The sequence below is a fragment of the Oncorhynchus tshawytscha genome, linkage group LG06 (assembly GCF_018296145.1).
Source record: "Oncorhynchus tshawytscha isolate Ot180627B linkage group LG06, Otsh_v2.0, whole genome shotgun sequence".
In the NCBI taxonomy this organism is placed as follows: domain Eukaryota; kingdom Metazoa; phylum Chordata; class Actinopteri; order Salmoniformes; family Salmonidae; genus Oncorhynchus; species Oncorhynchus tshawytscha.
Window position 1 is genome coordinate 3,699,883 of NC_056434.1, and position 24,931 is coordinate 3,724,813.

General features: G+C 49.2%; 1 protein-coding gene and 2 long non-coding RNA genes across 5 annotated transcripts; 1 reads left to right on the forward strand and 2 right to left on the reverse strand.

Moving 5' to 3' along the window:
• Positions 1 to 479: 479 nt before the first annotated feature.
• Positions 480 to 1,302, reverse strand: LOC121846649. Its single transcript, XR_006083554.1, has 2 exons — positions 1,174 to 1,302; positions 480 to 1,007 (listed from the first exon to the last, which is right to left on the reverse strand). It is a non-coding gene; the product is annotated as an uncharacterized LOC121846649 (long non-coding RNA).
• An 8-nt stretch (positions 1,303 to 1,310) lies between these two features.
• Positions 1,311 to 1,823, forward strand: LOC121846650. Its single transcript, XR_006083555.1, has 2 exons — positions 1,311 to 1,442; positions 1,749 to 1,823. It is a non-coding gene; the product is annotated as an uncharacterized LOC121846650 (long non-coding RNA).
• A 977-nt stretch (positions 1,824 to 2,800) lies between these two features.
• Positions 2,801 to 23,261, reverse strand: LOC112240798 (angiomotin-like 2a). Of its 3 annotated transcripts, XM_042322851.1 has the most exons (11): positions 22,916 to 23,256; positions 22,669 to 22,730; positions 20,870 to 21,666; positions 20,516 to 20,702; positions 15,981 to 16,125; positions 15,396 to 15,479; positions 11,290 to 11,564; positions 10,662 to 10,963; positions 10,059 to 10,516; positions 5,406 to 5,645; positions 2,801 to 3,190 (listed from the first exon to the last, which is right to left on the reverse strand). In XM_042322851.1, the coding sequence occupies exons 3-11, from the start codon at positions 21,586 to 21,588 to the stop codon at positions 3,108 to 3,110; spliced, it is 2,493 nt and encodes an 830-aa protein (XP_042178785.1). In that variant the 5' UTR covers positions 21,589 to 21,666; positions 22,669 to 22,730; positions 22,916 to 23,256; the 3' UTR covers positions 2,801 to 3,107. The 3 variants fall into 3 exon arrangements, with proteins under 3 accessions (XP_042178785.1, XP_042178784.1, XP_042178786.1); XM_042322850.1 differs by lacking the exon at positions 22,669 to 22,730; XM_042322852.1 differs by lacking the exons at positions 5,406 to 5,645; positions 22,669 to 22,730 and having other exon boundaries at positions 22,916 to 23,261.
• Positions 23,262 to 24,931: the final 1,670 nt, after the last annotated feature.

Here is a 24,931-nt window from a genome sequence, read left to right on the forward strand (position 1 = left end):
TGTTAACAGGGTGAGGGGTCAGACTAGATAGACTCCTCAGAATGCATGCCATGTTAACAGGGTGAGGGGTCAGACTAGATAGACTGTTTCTCGGAGCGTGTAGGAGAGTGGGAGAGAGGTAGGGCGGGCGGGGGGAGTGGGGGGCGGCATTCTGGGTAGAGGCTGTCTGGGTAGGAGGAGAGATTACTAGTACAACTGACTTCACTAAGCACACACATTACTGTCAAAGTATTATAGGTAGGACGTGTGTAATCATAGAACAAGCTAGAGTAGCTCTGGGAAAATTTTATCCAGGAATGTTGGATCATTTGACTTGGCATGGTGAGCTCAATGTAGCTAACACACTGTCTGTCCTTGAAGGAAACAGATATGCAGTATGAATAGATGTGTATAGACCAGCAGGGGTGGAGAGACAGACAGACAGACTTTCTTAAAGGCCAAACAACACAACTCTTCACACAAAACACATCACACAATGATATATGTTCACAATTTAATAAGAATATAAATACATTAAATTAAAACACAACACCAATGACATACAGGCTTGTGCAGCGATGCAGAATCCTGTCCGTGCACCTTGGAGGCTTTTAGATGGAGACTGTCATAGTTACATCTGGCAGGTCCACTAGTTTCACCTGGCAGGTCCACTAGAGAACACCTGGCAGGTCCATTAGTTACACCTGGCAGGTCCACTAGTAACACCTGGCAGGTCCACTAGTAACACCTGGCAGGTCCACTAGAGAACACCTGGCAGGTCCACTAGCAGGTCCACTAGTTACACCTGGCAGGTCCACTAGTCACACCTGGCAGGTCCACTAGCAGGTCCACTAGTTACACCTGGCAGGTTCACTAGTCACACCTGGCAGGTCCACTAGTTACACCTGGCAGGTCCATTAGTTACACCTGGCAGGTCCACTAGTAACACCTGGCAGGTCCACTAGAGAACACCTGGCAGGTCCACTAGTACACCTGGCAGGTCCACTAGCAGGTCCACTAGAGAACACCTGGCAGGTCCACTAGTCACACCTGGCAGGTCCACTAGCAGGTCCACTAGTGACACCTGGCAGGTCCACTAGTTACACCTGGCAGGTTCACTAGTCACACCTGGAAGGTTCACTAGTTAAGCCTGGCAGGTCCACTAGTAACACCTGGCAGGTCCACTAGTCACACCTGGCAGGTCCACTAGTTATACCTGGCAGGTCCACTAGTTACACCTGGCAGGTCCACTAGTCACACCTGGCAGGTCCACTAGTCACACCTGGCAGGTCCAGTAGTAGGTCCACTAGAGAACACCTGGCAGGTCCACTAGCAAGTCCACTAGAGAACACCTGGCAGGTCCACTAGCAGGTCCACTAGAGACACCTGGCAGGTCCACTAGCAGGTCCACTAGAGAACACCTGGCAGGTCCACTAGCAGGTCCACTAGAGAACACCTGGCAGGTCCACTAGCAGGTCCACTAGAGAACACCTGGCAGGTCCACTAGTTATACCTGGCAGGTCCACTAGTTACACCTGGCAGGTCCACTAGTCACACCTGGCAGGTCCACTAGTCACACCTGGCAGGTCCACTAGTCTCGCCTGGCAGGTCCACTAGCAGGCCCACTAGAGAACACCTGGCAGGTCCTCTAGCAAGTCCACTAGTCACACCTGGCAGGTCCACTAGTTACACCTGGCAGGTCCTCTAGCAAGTCCACTAGAGAACACCTGGCAGGTCCACTAGCAGCTCCACTAGAGATCACCTGGCAGGTCCACTAGAGAACACCTGGCAGGTCCACTAGAGAACACCTGGCAGGTCCACTAGAGAACACCTGGCAGGTCCACTAGAGAACACCTGGCAGGTACACTAGAGAACACCTGGCAGGTCCACTAGAGAACACCTGGCAGGTCCACTAGAGAACACCTGGCAGGGCAGGTCCACTAGAGAACACCTGGCAGGTCCACTAGAGACACCTGGCAGGTCCACTAGAGAACACCTGGCAGGTCCACTAGCAGTTCCACTAGAGAACACCTGGCAGGTCCACTAGAGAACACCTGGCAGACAACTAAAGTTCCTCTTCACTTTTCTAGGTGGAAAAGAGAGAAACGGTCCAGGGAAGAGCAGCTCTCCACTCGGCTCTGTCTGCTAAACACTTCTGGATCCACTTCTGGATTCTTCCCTCGTAGGTAGGTAGGAAGGAAGGAAGGAAGGTAGGTAGGTAGGTAGGTAGGTAGGTAGGTAGGTAGGTAGGTAGGTAGGTAGATAGTTAGGTAGGTAGGTAGGTAGGTAGGTAGGTACGTACGTAGGTACGTAGGTAGATAGCTAGGTATGTAGGTACGTAGGTAGATAGTTAGGTAGGTAGGTAGATAGTTAGGTAGGTAGGTAGGTAGGTAGGTAGGTAGGTAGGTAGGTACGTACGTAGGTACGTAGGTACATAGTTAGGTATGTAGGTACGTAGGTAGATAGTTAGGTATGTAGGTACGTAGGTAGGTAGGTAGGAAGGAAGGTAGATAGGTAGGTATGTAGGTACGTAGGTAGGTAGGTAGGTAGGAAGGAAGATAGGTAGGTAGGTAGATAGTTAAGTAGTTAGGTACGTAGGTAGATAGTTAGGTATGTAGGTACATAGGTAGGTAGGTAGGTAGGTAGGTAGGTAGGAAGGTAGATAGGTAGGTAGGTAGGTAGGTAGGTAGGTAGGTAGGTAGATAGTTAGGTAGTTAGGTACGTAGGTAGGTAGATAGTTAGGTAGGTACATGGGTAGATAGTTAGGCAGGGCAGGCAGGGGCAGGCAGGCAGGCAGGCAGGCAGGCAGGTGGGCACGCAGGCAGGTGGGTATGTAGGGGTAGGTAGGTAGGTAGGTAGGTAGGTACGTAGGTAGTTAGGTAGGTAGGTAGTTAGGTAGGTACATAGGTAGGGAGAACATGTCCATGTCTCCAAACATTCTCCACACTGTCTCCAAACTGTCTGTCATTCTCCAAAGGAAGTGTCCATCTGGAGGTCAGTCTGACCAGAGACAGACAGACAAGTTGTCTTCTCCTCCTTGGGAGGGACATACAGGACATGAGGATCTCTCGGTCGTCTACCGTGTTGTCACCATTCATCCCACAGCGGATCCCACAGTTCGGCGTTTCTTAAATTAGGATTTCCACCACTTCTGCTGCTGAGTCTGAACTTCTGGAGCTCTGGTGTGTGTTGAGTGGTGCCAGGAAGTGCTCTGAGGTGTAAAGGAAATAAATAACCATGTTTTAGACACTGGATTCAAAACTGCAAGGATTTCAGCTCCACAATGAGTTAAACAGTACAACATAGACAGAGGGTCAGTGGGCCACAATCAAGCTGTAATGTTTGACAAAGACAATCAAGCTGTAATGTTTGACAAAGACAATCAAGCCGTAATGTCTGCTACTTGGGAAGCTACCGGCCTTGACTAGACGGTGACTCCGTAGCCAACACACACAGACACATGTTGTAACTCTGGCTGGTACGAATTAATAAGTCCACTACTTCCCCTCTCTGAGCCTGGAAGGGTGCCATTTGGGATGCAGACTGTCTGCTGTGACCCTGGGGTGTCTGGTTACACTTCAACCAGCACAGAGATAAAGTTATTTGTTATTACATCATCGTATAAAGCCTGTGTTCCGTTGTAATTCCACTCAACACGTCATTTTGTCTGTATTGTATGTGACTAGGTGTCCGAGCTCATAGGTGACTAGGTGTCCGAGCTCATAGGTGACTAGGTGTCCGAGCTCATAGGTGACTAGGTGTCCGAGCTCATAGGTGACTAGGTGTCCGAGCTCATAGGTGACTAGGTGTCCGAGCTCATAGGTGACTAGGTGTCCGAGCTCATAGGTGACTAGGTGTCCGAGCTCATAGGTGACTAGGTGTCCGAGCTCATAGGTGACTAGGTGTCCGAGCTCATAGGTGACTAGGTGTCCGAGCTCATAGGTGACTAGGTGTCCGAGCTCATAGGTGACTAGGTGTCCGAGCTCATAGGTGACTAGGTGTCCGAGCTCATAGGTGACTAGGTGTCCGAGCTCATAGGTGACTAGGTGTCCGAGCTCATAGGTGACTAGGTGTCCGAGCTCATAGGTGACTAGGTGTCCGAGCTCATAGGTGACTAGGTGTCCGAGCTCATAGGTGACTAGGTGTCCGAGCTCATAGGTGACTAGGTGTCCGAGCTCATAGGTGACTAGGTGTCCGAGCTCATAGGTGACTAGGTGTCCGAGCTCATAGGTGACTAGGTGTCCGAGCTCATAGGTGACTAGGTGTCCGAGCTCATAGGTGACTAGGTGTCCGAGCTCATAGGTGACTAGGTGTCCGAGCTCATAGGTGACTAGGTGTCCGAGCTCATAGGTGACTAGGTGTCCGAGCTCATAGGTGACTAGGTGTCCGAGCTCATAGGTGACTAGGTGTCCGAGCTCATAGGTGACTAGGTGTCCGAGCTCATAGGTGACTAGGTGTCCGAGCTCATAGGTGACTAGGTGTCCGAGCTCATAGGTGACTAGGTGTCCGAGCTCATAGGTGACTAGGTGTCCGAGCTCATAGGTGACTAGGTGTCCGAGCTCATAGGTGACTAGGTGTCCGAGCTCATAGGTGACTAGGTGTCCGAGCTCATAGGTGACTAGGTGTCCGAGCTCATAGGTGACTAGGTGTCCGAGCTCATAGGTGACTAGGTGTCCGAGCTCATAGGTGACTAGGTGTCCGAGCTCATAGGTGACTAGGTGTCCGAGCTCATAGGTGACTAGGTGTCCGAGCTCATAGGTGACTAGGTGTCCGAGCTCATAGGTGACTAGGTGTCCGAGCTCATAGGTGACTAGGTGTCCGAGCTCATAGGTGACTAGGTGTCCGAGCTCATAGGTGACTAGGTGTCCGAGCTCATAGGTGACTAGGTGTCCGAGCTCATAGGTGACTAGGTGTCCGAGCTCATAGGTGACTAGGTGTCCGAGCTCATAGGTGACTAGGTGTCCGAGCTCATAGGTGACTAGGTGTCCGAGCTCATAGGTGACTAGGTGTCCGAGCTCATAGGTGACTAGGTGTCCGAGCTCATAGGTGACTAGGTGTCCGAGATCATAGGTGACTAGGTGTCCGAGCTCATAGGTGACTAGGTGTCCGAGCTCATAGGTGACTAGGTGTCCGAGCTCATAGGTGACTAGGTGTCCGAGCTCATAGGTGACTAGGTGTCCGAGCTCATAGGTGACTAGGTGTCCGAGCTCATAGGTGACTAGGTGTCCGAGCTCATAGGTGACTAGGTGTCCGAGCTCATTTGTGACTACGTGTCCGAGCTCATAGGTGACTAGGTGTCCGAGCTCATAGGTGACTAGGTGTCCGAGCTCATAGGTGACTAGGTGTCTGAGCTCATTCTGGGTCCCGGGAACTGTTTCTACACACTCAACAAACATTTCAGGAATAGGAAACAGTAGGCTACACACCGGAGGCAGGTGTTGAGGTCGAGGAAGTCTCAGAGGGTGCTAGCATGCTGGTGGGATCCACTGTAAGATCCGTCTCCTGGGATAGGACATCACGGTCACACTGGGTGCTGCAGTCCCTGCTCTGGGGCTTGGACAGGAGCAACAGGGCGGGCAGGGCCAACGGGGCGCCGGGGTGTTGGTGCGGGGGCAGGGAGAGAGGAGACATTGCAGCAGCCGTCTGGTCATCAGAGAGGCTCTTCCCTACAAGCACAGACAACAAGAGGAAGATGGTTAATTGTCTGATCACAGACAACAAGAGGAAGATGGTTAATTGTCTGAGCACAGACAACAAGAGGAAGATGGTTAATTACCAGATCAACCAATCACGCACGCTCAAACATCTACTCTGTCAGCTTCCCTGCCACATCTATCCTAGAGCGGCTATCCCGGAGAGGGGAAACGACATACAGTACATGCATTTTTATTACAAAAAAAAATGTCATCATTTACTCGAGGGAGGTTCCTCACCCGGGATTTCTCCTCAACAGTAGTTATTTTAGGAAGTTTAACATTCTGTCTGGCCACACTACGCACTAAGCACTTAACAGCCGCCAGTTGTCTCTTGAGATAATGACATGGGCTGTTTAAGATCTGACATTCCTCAAGGCATTATGACCTGTGACCGCCCCCCCCCCCTCTACAGATTCTTCAGGGAGGAGCTACACTGAGTAAACAAAACATTAGGAACACCTGTTTTTTCCCATGATATCGACTGACCAGGTGAATCCAGGTGCAAGCTATGATCCCTTATTGATGTCACTTGTTGAATCCACTTCAATCAGTGTAGATGAAGGATGTCAAACTCATTCCACGGAGGGCCGGGTGTCTGTGGGGTTTTGGTTTTTCTATTTTAATTAAGACCTAGACAACCAGGTGAGGGGAGTTCCTTACTGAGACCTAGACAACCAGGTGAGGGGAGTTCCTTACTGAGACCTAGACAACCAGGTGAGGGGAGTTCCTTACTGAGACCTAGACAACCAGGTGAGGGGAGTTCCTTACTGAGACCTAGACAACCAGGTGAGGGGAGTTCCTTACTGAGACAACCAGGTGAGGAGTTCCTTACTGAGACAACCAGGTGAGGGAGTTCCTTACTGAGACCTAGACAACCAGGTGAGGGGAGTTCCTTACTGAGACCTAGACAACCAGGTGAGGGAGTTCCTTACTGAGACCTAGACAACCAGGTGAGGGAGTTCCTTACTGAGACAACCAGGTGAGGGGAGTTCCTTACTGAGACCTAGACAACCAGGTGAGGGGAGTTCCTTACTGAGACCTAGACAACCAGGTGAGGGGAGTTCCTTACTGAGACCTAGACAACCAGGTGAGTGGAGTTCCTTACTGAGACCTAGACAACCAGGTGAGTGGAGTTCCTTACTGAGACCTAGACAACCAGGTGAGTGGAGTTCCTTACTGAGACCTAGACAACCAGGTGAGTGGAGTTCCTTACTGAGACCTAGACAACCAGGAAGTGGAGTTCCTTACTAAGACCAGACAACCAGGTGAGGGGAGTTCCTTACTGAGACCTAGACAACCAGGTGAGTGGAGTTCCTTACTAAGACCTAGACAACCAGGTGAGGGAGTTCCTTACTGAGACCTAGACAACCAGGTGAGGGGAGTTCCTTACTGAGACCAGACAACCAAGTGAGGGGAGTTCCTTACTGAGACCAGACAACCAGGTGAGGGGAGTTCCTTACTGAGACCTAGACAACCAGGTGAGATGGGAGTTCCTTACTGAGACCAGACAACCAGGTGAGGGGAGTTCCTTACTGAGACAACCAGGTGAGGGAGACTGAGACCTAGACAACCAGGTGAGGGGAGTTCCTTACTGAGACCAGACAACTAGGTGAGGGGAGTTCCTTACTGAGACCTAGACAACCAGGTGAGGGAGTTCCTTACTGAGACCTAGACAACCAGGTGAGGGGAGTTCCTTACTGAGACCTAGACAACCAGGTGAGGGGAGTTCCTTACTGAGACCTAGACAACCAGGTGAGGGAGTTCCTTACTGAGACCTAGACAACCAGGTGAGGGGAGTTCCTTACTGAGACAACCAGGTGAGGGAGTTCCTTACTGAGACCTAGACAACCAGGTGAGGGAGTTCCTTACTGAGACCTAGACAACCAGGTGAGGGGAGTTCCTTACTGAGACCTAGACAACCAGGTGAGTGGAGTTCCTTACTGAGACCTAGACAACCAGGTGAGTGGAGTTCCTTACTGAGACCTAGACAACCAGGTGAGTGGAGTTCCTTACTGAGAAGACAACCAGGTGAGTGGAGTTCCTTACTGAGACCTAGACAACCAGGTGAGTGGAGTTCCTTACTAAGACCTAGACAACCAGGTGAGTGGAGTTCCTTACTGAGACCTAGACAACCAGGTGAGTAGAGTTCCTTACTAAGACCTAGACAACCAGGTGAGGGGAGTTCCTTACTGAGACCTAGACAACCAGGTGAGTGGAGTTCCTTACTGAGACCTAGACAACCAGGTGAGGGGAGTTCCTTACTGAGACCTAGACAACCAGGTGAGGGGAGTTCCTTACTGAGACCTAGACGACCAGGTGAGGTGAGTTCCTTACTGAGACCTAGTCAACCAGGTGAGGTGAGTTCCTTACTGAGACCTAGACAACCAGGTGAGGGGAGTTCCTTACTGAGACCTAGATGACCATGTGAGGGGAGTTCCTTACTGAGACCTAGATGACCAGGTGAGGGGAGTTCCTTACTGAGACCTAGACAACCAGGTGAGGGGAGTTCCTTACTGAGACCTAGACTGACCAGGTGAGGGGAGTTCCTTACTGAGACAACCAGGTGAGGGGAGTTCCTTACTGAGACAACCAGGTGAGGGGAGTTCCTTACTGAGACCTAGACGACCAGGTGAGGGGAGTTCCTTACTGAGACCTAGACAACCAGGTGGGGGAGTTCCTTACTGAGACCTAGACGACCAGGTGAGGGAGTTCCTTACTGAGACAACCAGGTGAGGGGAGTTCTTTACTGAGACCTAGACAACCAGGTGAGGGGAGTTCCTTACTGAGACCTAGACAACCAGGTGAGGGAGTTCCTTACTGAGACCTAGACAACCAGGTGAGGGAGTTCCTTACTGAGACCTAGACAACCAGGTGAGTGGAGTTCCTTACTAAGACCTAGACAACCAGGTGAGGGGAGTTCCTTACTGAGACCTAGACAACCAGGTGAGGGGAGTTCCTTACTGAGACCTAGACAACCAGGTGAGTGGAGTTCCTTACTAAGACCTAGACAACCAGGTGATGGGAGTTCCTTACTGAGACCTAGACGACCAGGTGAGGGGAGTTCCTTACTGAGACCTAGACGACCAGGTGAGGGAGTTCCTTACTGAGACCTAGACAACCAGGTGAGTGGAGTTCCTTACTGAGACCTAGACAACCAGGTGAGTGGAGTTCCTTACTGAGACCTAGACAACCAGGTGAGGGAGTTCCTTACTGAGACCTAGACAACCAGGTGAGGGGAGTTCCTTACTGAGACCTAGACGACCAGGTGAGGTGAGTTCCTTACTGAGACCTAGTCAACCAGGTGAGGTGAGTTCCTTACTGAGACCTAGACAACCAGGTGAGGGAGTTCCTTACTGAGACCTAGACGACCATGTGAGGGGAGTTCCTTACTGAGACCTAGATGACCAGGTGAGGGGAGTTCCTTACTGAGACCTAGACAACCAGGTGAGGGGAGTTCCTTACTGAGACCTAGACGACCAGGTGAGGGGAGTTCCTTACTGAGACAACCAGGTGAGGGGAGTTCCTTACTGAGACAACCAGGTGAGGGGAGTTCCTTACTGAGACCTAGACGACCAGGTGAGGGGAGTTCCTTACTGAGACCTAGACAACCAGGTGAGGGGAGTTCCTTACTGAGACCTAGACGACCAGGTGAGGGAGTTCCTTACTGAGACAACCAGGTGAGGGGAGTTCTTTACTGAGACCTAGACAACCAGGTGAGGGGAGTTCCTTACTGAGACCTAGACAACCAGGTGAGGGGAGTTCCTTACTGAGACCTAGACAACCAGGTGAGGGGAGTTCCTTACTGAGACCTAGACAACCAGGTGAGTGGAGTTCCTTACTAAGACCTAGACAACCAGGTGAGGGGAGTTCCTTACTGAGACCTAGACAACCAGGTGAGGGGAGTTCCTTACTGAGACCTAGACAACCAGGTGAGTGGAGTTCCTTACTAAGACCTAGACAACCAGGTGAGGGGAGTTCCTTACTGAGACCTAGACGACCAGGTGAGGGGAGTTCCTTACTGAGACCTAGACGACCAGGTGAGGGAGTTCCTTACTGAGACCTAGACAACCAGGTGAGGGGAGTTCCTTACTGAGACCTAGACGACCAGGTGAGGGAGTTCCTTACTGAGACAACCAGGTGAGGGGAGTTCTTTACTGAGACCTAGACAACCAGGTGAGGGGAGTTCCTTACTGAGACCTAGACAACCAGGTGAGGGAGTTCCTTACTGAGACCTAGACAACCAGGTGAGGGGAGTTCCTTACTGAGACCTAGACAACCAGGTGAGACCTAGACGACCAGGTGAGGAGAGTTCCTTACTGAGCCCTAGACAACCAGGTGAGGGGACGTAGTGTTTGACTTGTGACCTTGGGCCCTAGAGCTCACCTTTCCCCTGGATGGGTTGCTCCACTGGGCCATCAGTGTTGATGGAGGGGACGGACCTGGCTGGACGGAGGTCCTGCTGCTCGGTGCTGAAGGAGGGGACGGACCTGGCTGGACGGAGGTCCTGCTGCTCGGTGCTGATGGAGAGGACGGACCTGGCTGGACGGAGGGCCTGCTGCTCGGTGCTGATGGAGAGGACGGACCTGGCTGGACGGAGGTCCTGCAGCTCGGTGCTGATGGAGGCGACCGACCTGGCTGGACGGAGGGCCTGCTGCTCGGTGCTGATGGAGAGGACGGACCTGGCTGGATGGAGGTCCTGCTGCTCGGTGCTGATGGAGGCGACGGACCTGGCTGGACGGAGGGCCTGCTGCTCTAGCCTGTTCTGCTCCCGTCCAGTTCGTTGCTTTAACACCCGGATCACTGCATCCTTCTCCAGGAGCTGGGAGTGCAGCGCTCGGACTCTACACACACACACACACACACACACAACGATTGCATATGAAGTCAGTCAGATCACTATGTTGATCTCTATCTGAACCTAGGTCAGACCAACTGACGTTACTGTGTAGCCTTCAGTGAGCAGGAAGTTAAAAGCAGAAATTGTACCTGTTCTCCATCTCCTGGTGTCTGTGGCTGAATGGCAGGTGGTCGTTGAAGCTGTTGTTGGGTGAGTGACGAGGCGAGTGTTTGATGACGCTGCTGTCTCTCTGAGCTGCAGCGGTGGCGGCTGCGTCCATAGCGAACTGCCTCATGGTGCTCTCCTCCAGGTACTTCTGTTCCCAGTGTGTGATGTCAGCCTCCAGAGCCAGGATCCTCTCTTCTCTCTCAGCCAGCTGCTGCTGCTGTACAGACACCATGGAGCTCAGATCAAAGGGCAGGGAGCCAGGACCGCTAACCGTGCTGTGGGACTGACACCGTGGAAGGAAATGAAATTTAAAAAAAAAAATCAAACAAATATGGAGTTGTTTTGTAAGACTATGTTTACTGTACAGACTTAGGGGTTGTCAAATTTTACATGTCAAGGTAGATCAGAAGTTTTCATTTTATATACCAGTGCTGTTCAATTCTGGTCCTTGAGGGCCAAAACACTTCCGGTTTTTGTTTCTACCTACTAGTGAATTGCACCCAGCTGGTGTCCCAGGTCTGAATAAGTCCCTGATTAGAAGGAGAGGAGGAGAGGCCCTCCAGGACCGACATTGAACAGCCCGCACCATGTGTCTCCTCTCCTGCTCACCTGTGCTGATCGGAGGCTCTTCAGCTCCTGCTCCAGCCTGGTCCTCAGCCTCAGTTCCAGGGCCTCTCTCTTCTCACAGGCTGCCTGTAGCTGGCCCAAGGAACTCTGCAGCCGCTTTACCTTCTCTACGTACGCCCTCTTCCTCCTAAGCTCCTCCTCCAGGGCCAGGTTATGGGCCTGTGCCGACCCCAGGGCCTGTTCCAGCACCTCCCGGCGCCGAAGCCACTCGTCCCCGGAGCCACGCAGACGCTGCACCTCCCGCTGCTGTTCCTCATCTAAGAGAGAGAGAGAGAGAGAGAGAGATACATTAGTGCAACACATTCAGACTGGGAAAAGCTTAATTTTTATCAGATGCCAACCAAAGTGTAATGTTATTTGTCTGCCAGCCACACAAGTAATTGATCTTACAATGAAAAAGCAATGTATTTCTTACAAATAACTAAACACGGCCATCAATTTTTAGATAAACACCTTTTCGGCCCACCAACTGACATTTTCACATTCAAAATAACAGCATTCCTCAAAGGCTAATTAATCATTGCTCCTGGAGGGCCAACAGACAGGGTAGTGTGACTGTTCAACCTGAATGTTATTCTGTTCCATAACTGCTGACAAAGGACCACTTGAAGCTGATTTAAACTTCATTCCCCCAATACAATACCAAGTTCACTAAATCCGGCCTCCCGGGTGACGCAGTGGTTAAGGGCGCTGTACTGCAGCGCCAGCTGTGCCATCAGAGACTCTGGGTTCGTGCCCAGGCTCTGTCGTAACCGGCCGCGACCGGGAGGTCCGTGGGGCGACGCACAATTGGCCTAGCGTCGTCCGGGTTAGGGAGGGCTTGGTCGGTAGGGATGTCCTTGTCTCATCGCGCACCACCAGCGACTCCTGTGGCGGGCCGGGCGCAGTGCGCGCTAACCAAGGTTGCCAGGTGCACGGTGTTTCCTCCGACACATTGGTGCGGCTGGCTTCCGGGTTGGATGCGCGCTGTGTTAAGAAGCAGTGCGGCTGGTTGGGTTGTGTATCGGAGGACGCATGACATTCAACCTTCGTCTCTTCCGAGCCCGTACGGGAGTTGTAGCGATGAGACAAGATAGTAGCTACTACAACAATTGGATACCACGAAATTGGGGAGAAAAATGGGGTAAAAGTTAAAAAAAAAAAAAAAATTCACTAAATCATTGTTGTGAAGCTTTACCACAACAATTATTGCCAGGCCAGATGATGATAGTGTTGAGAGTAAACCTGACGTCACATACTGAGGTAAAGAAATGCCCAAAGATGGAGACATATCTATCAAGGGGGTCAGTGTGTTGTGAGTGAGGAATATGGAAACCCTGCATTAGTTGCCCAGGAGGAAGGGGAGGGCGCTCGGCAGCTCAACAGCTATGCAGCCATGTGCAGCAGAGTGGGGAGGGAGGCATTCCCAGTGAACGGAACAGCCTGACATACCAGAAAAAATTCCAGGAATCTAAGCCACATTTACTGTGGAAGGATGTGAATAATGGCTGGTGTTCAAGTGCCAAGGCCTCTGTTAGCAGGACGGGGAGGGAGGCAGGCCCTGAGAGCAGGGAAAACCCCGCTAGCCTGCCCTCTGACCTCTGACCTCAGACCACATTAACACGGCAGCAATATCAGACAACAGACCACATCAATATCAGACAACAGACCACATTAACATGGCAGCAATATCAGACAACAGACCACATCAATATCAGACAACAGACCACATCAATATCAGACAACAGACCACATCAATATCAGACAACGGACCACATCAATATCAGACAACAGACCACATCAATATCAGACAACGGACCACATCAATATCAGACAACAGACCACATTAACATGGCAGCAATATCAGACAACAGACCACATCAATATCAGACAACAGACCACATCAATATCAGACAACAGACCACATCAATATCAGACAACGGACCACATCAATATCAGACAACAGACCACATCAATATCAGACAACAGACCACATCAATATCAGACAACAGACCACATCAATATCAGACAACAGACCACATCAATATCAGACAACAGACCACATCAATATCAGACAACAGACCACATCAATATCAGACAACGGACCACATCAATATCAGACAACAGACCACATCAATATCAGACAACGGACCACATCAATATCAGACAACAGACCACATCAATATCAGACAACAGACCACATCAATATCAGACAACAGACCACATCAATATCAGACAACGGACCACATCAATATCAGACAACAGACCACATCAATATCAGACAACAGACCACATCAATATCAGACAACAGACCACATCAATATCAGACAACGGACCACATCAATATCAGACAACGGACCACATCAATATCAGACAACAGACCACATCAATATCAGACAACAGACCACATCAATATCAGACAACAGACCACATCAATATCAGACAACAGACCACATCAATATCAGACAACAGACCACATCAATATCAGACAACAGACCACATCAATATCAGACAACAGACCACATCAATATCAGACACAGTCTAGGAGAACTACGTGCCCCAGAGTGCCAGGGTGAAGTCTTTCACAAAGCTCTGTGATTTGTAAAAACAACCCTTGCGAACAGATCTGAAAACACTCTCTCTTGCCCAGTGCCCTGCTCTCTCTCCACAGAAAATCTTACTCATTTGATTATTCTACCTTTATTTAACTAGTCAGTTAAGAACAAATTCTTATTTTACATTGATGGCAAAGGAACAGTGGTTTAACTGCCTTGTTCAGGGGAAGAACGAAAGATTTTTTTTAAAAACCTTGTCAGCTCGGGGATTCGATCTCGCAACCATTTCGGTTACTAGTCCAAATGCTCTAACCACTAGGCTACGCTGCCGCCTCTACACTCTAACCACTAGGCTACCCTGCCGCCTCTACACTCTAACCACTTGGCTACGCTGCCGCCTCTACACTCTAACCACTAGGCTACGCTGCCGCCTCTACACTCTAACCACTAGGCTACGCTGCCGCCTCTACACTCTAACCACTAGGCTACCCTGCCGCCTCTACACTCTAACCACTAGGCTACCCTGCCGCCTCTACACTCTAACCACTAGGCTACGCTGCCGCCTCTACACTCTAACCACTAGGCTACGCTGCCGCCTCTACACTCTAACCACTAGGCTACGCTGCCTCCTCTACACTCTAACCACTAGGCTACGCTGCCTCCTCTACGCTCTAACCACTAGGCTACGCTGCCGCCTCTACACTCTAACCACTAGGCTACGCTGCCTCCTCTACACTCTAACCACTAGGCTACCCTGCCACCTCTACACTCTAACCACTAGGCTACGCTGCCTCCTCTACACTCTAACCACTAGGCTACGCTGCCTCCTCTACGCTCTAACCACTAGGCTACGCTGCCTCCTCTACACTCTAACCACTAGGCTACGCTGCCTCCTCTACACTCTAACCACTAGGCTACCCTGCCACCTCTACACTCTAACCACTAGGCTACGCTGCCGCCTCTACACTCTAACCACTAGGCTACCCTGCCACCTCTACACTCTAACCACTAGGCTACCCTGCCACCTCTACACTCTAACCACTAGGCTACCTGCCTCCTCTACACTCTAACCACTAGGCTACCCTGCCTCCTCTACACTCTAACCACTAGGCTACGCTGCCTCCTCTACACTCTAACCACTAGGCTACGCTGCCTCCTCTACACTCTAACCACTAGGCTACCCTGCCTCCTCTACACTCTAACCACTAGGCTACCTGCCTCCTCTACACTCTAACCACTAGGCTACCCTGCCTCCTCTACACTCTAACCACTAGGCTACGCTGCCTCCTCTACACTCTAACCACTAGGCTACGCTGCCTCCTCTACACTCTAACCACTAGGCTACGCTGCCTCCTCTACACTCTAACCACTAGGCTACCCTGCCACCTCTACACTCTAACCACTAGGCTACGCTGCCGCCTCTACACTCTAACCACTAGGCTACGCTGCCGCCTCTACACTCTAACCACTGCCTCCCCGATCATAAAGAGTATGTAACTCTTTGTGCTTCCTCTTTCGTCTCTCTTAACATGTTGGCATCTGATCTCTACTTACTTTGTTCCAGGAGTTTGGTGAAGACCTGCTGTTTCCTGTCTGCCGATTCAACTTCCTGCTGTTTGGTAGCGTTGTCCAGACGATCTACAGGTGGAAGAGAGAGGGAGGGAGCTCGATTAGGATCTATAAGTACTTGTTGGAAGGAAGAGCCACACTTAAACCCCTAAAGAGTCTTCCTGCAGTCAAATGACCAAATTGCCCTCATTGTGGCCTCATGGATGGAAAGTTCTTAATGTTTTTAAAATAATTTTATCATGAATGAAATAAAATAAAATATATTTTTTTAAATCTGCCCGAAAATACGATGTTTCTATGTCAAACGATTTTGTGATATTTCAGTCTTCTGTGATGTGTATAAAGTGTAACATTGGGATGTAAACTCAAAATGTAATACATTTCAACTCCATATCTGACATGGTACAGGCGTCTTCATAACCACGTGTGTGAGGTGTGTGTGCTTTTGTTTCAAAGTAGATTTTGTTAAGAAAGAAACACTCGGTGTGATTTAGCACACTGTAGACTTTCCTTTAGCTTTAGCAATTACTAGCTGCGTTAGCATTAGCATCTAGCTGCCGGTAGCCTTACCTCTGAGGTCTCTGTTGAAGTCGTGCAGTCTCTTGATCTCTGACTCCAGTTTGTTCCTCATGGTTTTCTCCAGGGTCTCTCTCTTGGCTGAGCCCTTCATCAGGGTCTCGTAGGCCTCAGATATCCTCTGGATCTCTACTTCCAGCTGGAAGGAAACACAAGAAGAGGACACTATCAGTCTGAGGGTCTCTAGTTTCAAACACAGCTCATCCTCACCAGAGGTCACACTTTGAGGGGGGGGGGGGCAGTCCTCAGAGGTGGAGACACAAAAGTCGACATTGGAAAAGCGACAATAAAACACTGGTGAAAAGTCAGATGGTGGAAAAGTGACAATTAACTCAACAATTTGAGGGGTGATTTACAATCAAGGAATCAATGGTCTCACAAGACTGGGATACTGAATGAATGAGACATGTGGAGGAGGAGCAGGAGGAGGTGGAGGAGGAGGGGAAGGAGGAACAGGGGGAGGAGGACCAGGAGCAGGTGGAGGGGAAGCATGAGGTAGAGGAGCAGGAGGTGGTGGGCAGGAGGAGGTGGAGGAGGAGGTGGAGGAGGAGGGGAAGGAGGAACAGGGGGAGGAGGACCAGGAGCAGGTGGAGGGGAAGCATGAGGTAGAGGAGCAGGAGGTGGAGGAGCAGGAGATAGAGGAGCAGGGGAATGGGGAGGAGCAGGGGCAGGTAAGGTGGAGGGGGAGGAGGAGAAGGAGGGGGAGGAGGAAGAGCAGTTGGAGGAAGAACAGGGGGAGGAGGATCCAGAAATATAGAGGACATTTCAGTCTCTGAAAGAGGAACACTAGTAGTGATTTCAACTGAATGTGTTTTAAAACACACAGGCTAACAGATAGCACAAGCAGGATATGAAACTCTAAGCAATGTTAATGTTCCATGTAATGAGGGGTGTGGGGGAAGGTAGAGGTTTGTGGGGAAGGTAGAGGTTTGTGTGGGGGAAGGTAGAGGTTTGTGGGGAAGGTAGAGGTTTGTGGGGAAGGTAGAGGTTTGTGGGGAAGGTAGAGGTTTGTGGGGAAGGTAGAGGTTTGTGGGGAAGGTAGAGGTTTGTGGGGAAGGTAGAGGTTTGTGTGAGGAAGGTAAAGGTTTGTGGGGAAGGTAGAGGTTTGTGGGGAAGGTAGAGGTTTGTGGGGAAGGTAGAGGTTTGTGTGAGGAAGGTAAAGGTTTGTGGGGAAGGTAGAGGTTTGTGGGGAAGGTAGAGGTTTGTGTGAGGAAGGTAAAGGTTTGTGGGGAAGGTAGAGGTTTGTGGGGAAGGTAGAGGTTTGTGTGGGGGAAGGTAGAGGTTTGTGGGGAAGGTAGAGGTTTGTGTGAGGAAGGTAGAGGTTTGTGTGAGGAAGGTAGAGGTTTGTGGGGAAGGTAGAGGTTTGTGTGAGGAAGGTAGAGGTTTGTGGGGAAGGTAGAGGTTTGTGGGGAAAGTAGAGGTTTGTGTGAGGAAGGTAGAGGTTTGTGGGGAAGGTAGAGGTTTGTGTGAGGAAGGTAGAGGTTTGTGGGGAAGGTAGAGGTTTGTGGGGAAAGTAGAGGTTTGTGTGAGGAAGGTAGAGGTTTGTGTGGGGAAGGTAGAGGTTTGTGGGGAAGGTAGAGGTTTGTGGGGAAGGTAGAGGTTTGTGGGGGAAGGTAGAGGTTTGTGGGGAAGGTAGAGGTTTGTGGGGAAGGTAGAGGTTTGTGGGGAAGGTAGAGGTTTGTGTGGGGAAGGTAGAGGTTTGTGGGGGAAGGTAGAGGTTTGTGGGGAAGGTAGAGGTTTGTGGGGAAGGTAGAGGTTTGTGGATGAATGGATTGACTGAAGTGTCTCAATGTACAATACTTTAAGATGAGGAAATAACCTGTAAACATGTGTCTGTCTGTCACTAAAATAACCTGTAAACATGTGTCTGTCTGTCACTAAAATAACCTGTAAACATGTGTCTGTCTGTCACTAAAATAACCTGTAAACATGTGTCTGTCTGTCACTAAAATAACCTGTAAACATGTGTCTGTCTGTCACTAAAATAACCTGTAAACATGTGTCTGTCTGTCACTAAAATAACCTGTAAACATGTGTCTGTCTGTGACTAGAAATGAATGTCCCTCTGATCCATCCACTGTGCACATTCCTGCTACAGCACAGCTAGAGGGCAAATCTCACTGATATGCAGCAATGGCAAACACACACACACTTTATACTTCTCTACCTACCTTTACAGCCTTTGCGTTTCAACAGGGGCTTAGAAATAACCCTTTTAACGCTTATATAATCAAATTATAGTTTACTCATAACTATTACTGTCACTAAACTATATTACAAGCAGATAGGCTGTAACGAACAGGATGCAGTGAAGCAGTCGATCAAGGGTACTATGAGCTTGACCACGTTGTTTTTGACAGCATGGTCATGACACTAACCAGTTAGGCTTCAAGACGGGGTCACTCTAACCGAGACTGCTCTTCTCTGAGTCAGGGAGGCTCTCCCCCGCACTGCCAAAAGCTGACTCTTTCTCTCCTCTGTTCTCACCCTCCTAGATCTCTCCTCTGTTCTCATCCTCCACTGTTCTCACCCTCCTAGATCTCTCCAATGTTCTCACCCTTCTAGATCTATCCTCTGTTCTCACCCTCCTAGATCTATCCACTGTTCTCACCCTCCTAGATCTATCCACTGTTCTCACCCTCCTAGATCTATCCACTGCCTTCAACAATATGATCCTCCTCTCCACCCTCTCAGGACCGGGCGTCTCAGGCTCTATCAGATCCTCCTCTCCACCCTCTCAGGACCGGGCGTCTCAGGCTCTATCAGATCCTCCTCTCCACCCTCTCAGGACCGGGCGTCTCAGGCTCTATCAGATCCTCCTCTCCACCCTCTCAGGGCTGGGCGCCTCAGGCTCTATCAGATCCTCCTCTCCACCCCCTCAGGACCGGGCGTCTCAGGCTCTATCAGATCCTCCTCTCCACCCTCTCAGGACCAGGCGTCTCAGGCTCTGCACACTCTTGGACTGCATCCTACTTGGCAGGTCGCTCCTACCAGGTGACGTGGAGAGGATCTGTGTCTGTACCACGTACTCTCACTACTGGTGTCCCCCAGGGCTCGGTTCTTGGCCCGCTCCAATTCTCTCTATACACCACGGCACTCGGCTCTGAAATATCATCACGTGGTTTCTACTATCGCTGCCACTCCTTTTCTCCTTCCCCTCTTCTAACACCCAGGTGGTGACATGCATCTTTGCGTGTCAGGCAGGTATCTATAAGCTTGGATGTTGGCCCACTACCTCAAGTTCAACCTTGACAAGACAGAGCTGCTCTTCCTCCTGGGGAAGGCCTGCCCGCTCAGATCTTTCCATCACAGTTGACAACTCCACAGTGTCCCCCCTCCTAGAGTGCAAAGAACCTTGGCGTGACTCTGGACAACACCCTGTCGTTCTCTGCAAACATCAAAGCAGTGACTAGCTCCTGTAGGATCATGCTCTACAACATTCGTAGAGTACGACCTTATCTCACGCAGGAAGAGGCGCAGGTCCTAATCCAGGCATTTGTCATCTCCTGTCTGGACTACTGCAACTCGCTGTTGGCTGGGCTCCCTGCTTGTACCATCGAAACCCTACAACTTATCTAGAACGCTGCAGCCCTCCTGGTTTTCAACCTTCCCAAGTTCTCCCATGTCACCCCCCTTCTCCACACACTCCACTGGCTTCCAGTCGAAGCTTGCATCTCTACCAGACCATGGTACTTGCCTACGGAGCAACAAGAGGAACTGCCCCTCCCTACCTTCAGGCTATGATCAAACCCTACATCCCAACCCGAGCACTCTGTTCTGCCACATCAGGTCTCTTGGCCCTGCCACCCCTACGGGAGAGCAGCTCCCTCTCAGCCCAGTCCAAACTGTTCTCTGTCCTGGCACCCCAATGATGGAACCAGCTTACCTCTGAAGCTAGGAAAGCAGAGTCTCTGCCCATCTTCCTAAAACATCTGAAACCCGACCTCTTCAATAAGTATCTTAAATAATCCCACAGTACCCACCCCTCACCCCCTCCTCACCCCTCCTCCGCATGACTAAAATGTACATGTCAAATGTGAATTAGAATGACTGTATACTTTAAATGGGGCGGCAGGTAGCCTAGTGGTTACAGCGTTGGGCCAGTAACCCGCAACCGAAAGCTTGCTAGATCCAATCCCCCGAGCTGACATGGTAAATATGTCGTTCTGCCCCTGAACAAGACAGTTAACCCACTGTTCCCTGGTTAGGCCTTCATTGAAAATAATAATTTGTTCTTAACTGACTTGCCTGGTTAAATAAAAGTTAAATAAAAATAAATTAATAAAGTTTAAATACAAAATAAAAAAAAAAAAAAATAAATATAATAATAAATATATATATATATATATATATATATATATATATATATATATATATATATATATATATATATATATATATATATATATATATATATATATATATATATATATATATATATATATATATATATATATATATATATATATATATATATAAGGACCTCAACGATGCATTCCAAAAGGCACCGTAACCAAGGAGTCTCTCACCTTCTGAAGTCTGGCGGCCTTCTCGCTGTACACCTCCAACTCTTTCCTTAGTCTCTCGTTCTCCCTCAACAGGTCCATTTGGGCAGTGTTGTTGTGAGTACTGGGGTTTCTGTGGCTCATGTAGACCTCTGGACCATAGTGGACACTGTGTCGAACCATCTCGGCCTGGGGCTGGGAAGGTACGTACCTGGGGAGAGGAGAGGGACTCGTGAGTATCAAACGGTATCATTCACAACATCTTGGTTGTAAAACCCATAGGGGCACTGGGATATAAAGCTATATTCATCCCATATAGAAAACAAGGTGTCAATGCTGGTCTGGCACCCATAATTGGTATATGTGTGTCATATTTACCTGTGCTGTGATTGGAATGAGGGAGGTGGTTCCTGATAGTATTGTCCGTGTGTCTCCTGTGAGTGGCTGAGCATGTATCCAGGAGGCCTGACCAGGAAGGGGTAGTCTGGGGGAGGTCCCCTCTGAAACTCTGGCCCCTGGTGTTCAACAGGCCCAGAGTGGCCATTAGACAGTTGAGGGTAACTGTGAGAGGAGCTGAGAGGCTGAATGTCTCTGCTTGATCTCTCCAGGGAGAGTTGCATGAGACGCTCACTGAGGCTCCGGGCGTGCTTCCGTTTCAGGTCCCACTGGCCATCTCCCTGGTGATCCATCATCTCAGGTCCCAGCTGAGGCTGACCCTGCTGAGCCCCTACCGAGGCCAGGTACTGAGAGTGAGCCTTGGCCTCCTCATAGGTGGGCAGCTCCTCTCCATGTCTGTGGAGCTGGTAGAGGTGACACACGGAGTCCCTCTCACAGTGTTTGTAGTCTCCCTGGTACTCCTGGCCCTGGGGGTCCTGTCTGGTGGACATGTGGATGAACTGGGACTCTTCCTGGGTCAGGCTCTCCAGAGAGGAGCGGGGTGATCCGGTACCGCCTCCTCCGCTGCTGTTGCTGCCTCCACGCAGGGCCTGCTGCTGGATGGCCAGGAGGGTACGGGTGTCTGTGGGGTTCCCGTAACGGAGGTGCTCCTGGATTAGACGGTGCAGGACCGTGCCAGAAGACTCCTCAGCAGTTCTCATCTCAGTCAATCAGAGAATAAATAAGTGAATGGATGTGCTGAAGAGTTGGATGTTTTGGATTCTTAATAAACCACAGATCTATATAGAAGAGCAATAAGAGAATTAGCTCAATCAAGTAACTAGCTAATACATTTGGTAGCATTTAACATAAAGCCTAATAATGCCGTTATAATTAAGACTTGTTATTTAACTAGGCAAGTCAGTTAAGAACAAATTGTTATTTACAATGACGGCCTACCCGGGGGAACAGTGGGTTAACTGCCTTGTTCAGGGGCAGAACGACATCTTTTTTTTTTTACCTTGTCAGCTTGGGGATTCAATCTTGCAACCTTCCGGTTACTGGTCCGACTCTCTAACCACTAGACTACCTGCCACCCCTATTCCCATAGTAACACCAAGTTAGTGCACAAATACAACCCCTGCAACATTCTCCTCTGGGCTTTTGCTGTTCATTTTAAAAATAAATATGAGCTAGGACTCTAGTACATGATACGCCGCATTAAGTTCAGGGTAGTCTATTATAATTAAGTAGAATTTACTTCAGCATGTAAATGCAAACATACCAAACACTGTAAACTATAGCATAGGCCTAGATTAGCTTGTCAAGCCATATTACTAGGTATTATTTTGAAAGAAAAAGACCAAAACCCAGAAGTATTGAAGAAAAAAATAATATGTATATTTTAGTTATTGGATATCATTATATTGAGTCATTTCCTGCTGCCAGCTACACAGTTTCCTTTCAGATTCCCGTTCAGATTCCATTAAATTGCCTGATTTGTCCTGTTGTTGTTGTTGTTTTTTTTGGGGGGGGGGTACAAATGATTTGCACATACAGAAGTATGACAGAGATCAAATGTTGGCCACACATTTATTGAGGCTTTGTTGAAAAACAAAATGTCTGTTTACTCTACAATGTAAACAGTGTGGATAACACAGGCTTACTGTATACATGGGCCTAAATACTATAACCTCTATAGTCAACACACATAGCCTGGGTAGACTTTCACACATCTGATAACGTTCCAGTCTCAACTAGGAAAATAAAACATATAGCCCAATAAAACTATTTAAACTCACTGTCAATAAAGTGCAGATGAACTCTCAAACTTAATCACAGACCAAAGCCGACTCCCGAAATGCTAAATAAAAGTATAAAATATATGTAATGAGGAATTAAAAGACAATTATTATAACATTATTATAACACATCAAGTTAAAAGGAACAACCCCGAATTTTCGCCTATAATACTACTTTGAAAGACCTATCCACCATGCGTAAAAGCAACTCATTCCAAAAAAAACGAGCTATAAATTAAACTCTTACCAATCTACATTCTCACCACGGAAGCAAGTTGTTCACGACGTATATTGTTTATATTTCTTGCTGACGGAAGAAAAATAATCCTAATAAAATGTAGTGGAACTGCAGATTATGTAGAGTATTTGTTGCTCTGAGAGAGAGAGAGAGAGAGAGAGAGAGAGAGAGAGAGAGAGAGAGCGCGCTGCTACGGTGTGCGTCTGAGAAGATCTCACAACAGACTGAGCGGTGCGAGAGATCGCGCTGCTATTAAATAACTGAGGGCCGATTGTTCGCTGAGACTGGAATGATTGGAATGAGAGAACTCCAAGTCCCCCAGGGATGAAAAGCAGAACCGCAAAGCGCAAAGTGCACAGGGGGAAAAGGGGGCAGGGCAAGTAGAATCGGAAACTGCAGAGCAAAACGGAGCAGTCAGAGCGGAGCAGCACCGTGCACATAACAGAGAGACATCTGCCTGTGTAATGTAAAGCGTTTTTCTTGTTGTTAGCAGTTGGGGGGATGGAGTAATTAGCTACATAGCATGCTGTGACTAGAAAGAGATCGGGGTGCTATTGTGAAGCAGAGAGGTAATGTTTTTTCATTTAAAAAAAAGCTTTTGTTTAACCTACATAACATTCTAACCTCCTCATATAGTATACCATAAACCAATAATCTATTAATTACATCTAGAAATAGTCTATGAAAAAATAGATTTGACCCACTGTTTTCCTTGAGGGTTTCACCATCAACAGCTGTAATATTAGTTAAGTCTGAGAAATCCCTTTATAACACTTGGTGACAACAGCTAATGTATGAGGGGGCTTTATAAAATACAATACCACGTCTGGTAATTGAATGCTTGATCAAATACAGTCCTTTACTACCCACCTGCAATTCAGACAACAGTTGCTGCAATATGTCCAAACATGTACTTTCGCATTAATGTAGCAGCATATACCAGGCAGGTTATCTGGACATTAGCAGAATTCATCCTTATTTCTTTAAAGGTCTTTTGTTTGCACGTGTCTGGTAAATATTTAAGCCGAGTGTGTGTCTGTGTGTACATGGAGAGGGGCGGGTATTGCGACTGCGTGTGTGTGTGTGTGTGTGTGTGTGTGTACGCTTGTGTATGCCTGTTTGTGTGAGGGGTGTGTGCTGGTCAGGTGTATGAGCCATGCTACCTGCCAGCTGTCTGGGGGACCCCTGTCCCTGCCCCATGTCCCCTGCCCCCTGTCCCCAGTCCCTTATCCCCTTCCTAATCGGGGTTAGCTCTGAGAGAAGAGATGCATTGTTCTCCTCACAGCAGACATGACCAGGAGGAGAGGAGAAGAGGAGGTGACAGCCCTGCCATCTGCTGTATGGGAGCCCCTCCTCCACCATCATCATCACAAATGGCACCCTATTCCCTATGTAGTGCACTACTTTTGACCAGGGCCCATAGAGAATAGGGTGTCATTTGGGACACTGGCCAGGACTAACCAACACCAACCCCCTAGTCCTAGATGCCCTGCATTCTTCACACACATGCTGCTTAGGGGGATGCTGCCTAGGCCCTAGGATCAGCTGGCCTGGCTGAGAGAGGGGGATGCTGCCTAGGCCCTAGAATCAGATGGCCTGGCTGAGAGGGGATGCTGCCTAGGCCCTAGAATCAGATGGCCTGGCTGAGAGAGGGGGATGCTGCCTAGGCCCTAGGAACAGCTGGCCTGGCTGAGAGAAGGGGGATGCTGGTGGCTGATAAAGGGAGGAACTTGTGCCTCTAAAATATATAGAGACACCTGGAGGCATCTCATTTTCAGTTATAGACTATGTACTTTTAGCCAGGATTTGTCTTTAGAGTGATTGTGTTTATGACAAGCCTCAACTTGCGGACTCTAGATCCTTATCTTGTCTGAAACACCCAGACATCATCATCATCTCCTTGTGTATTTACATCCTGGTTCATTTGGATGGCAGTTGAGGGCCAACTGTTGTTGCAACGTACATTCTTTCAGCCTGTATCAAATGAAATGTTATTGGTCCTGCACACATATTTTTCAGATGTTA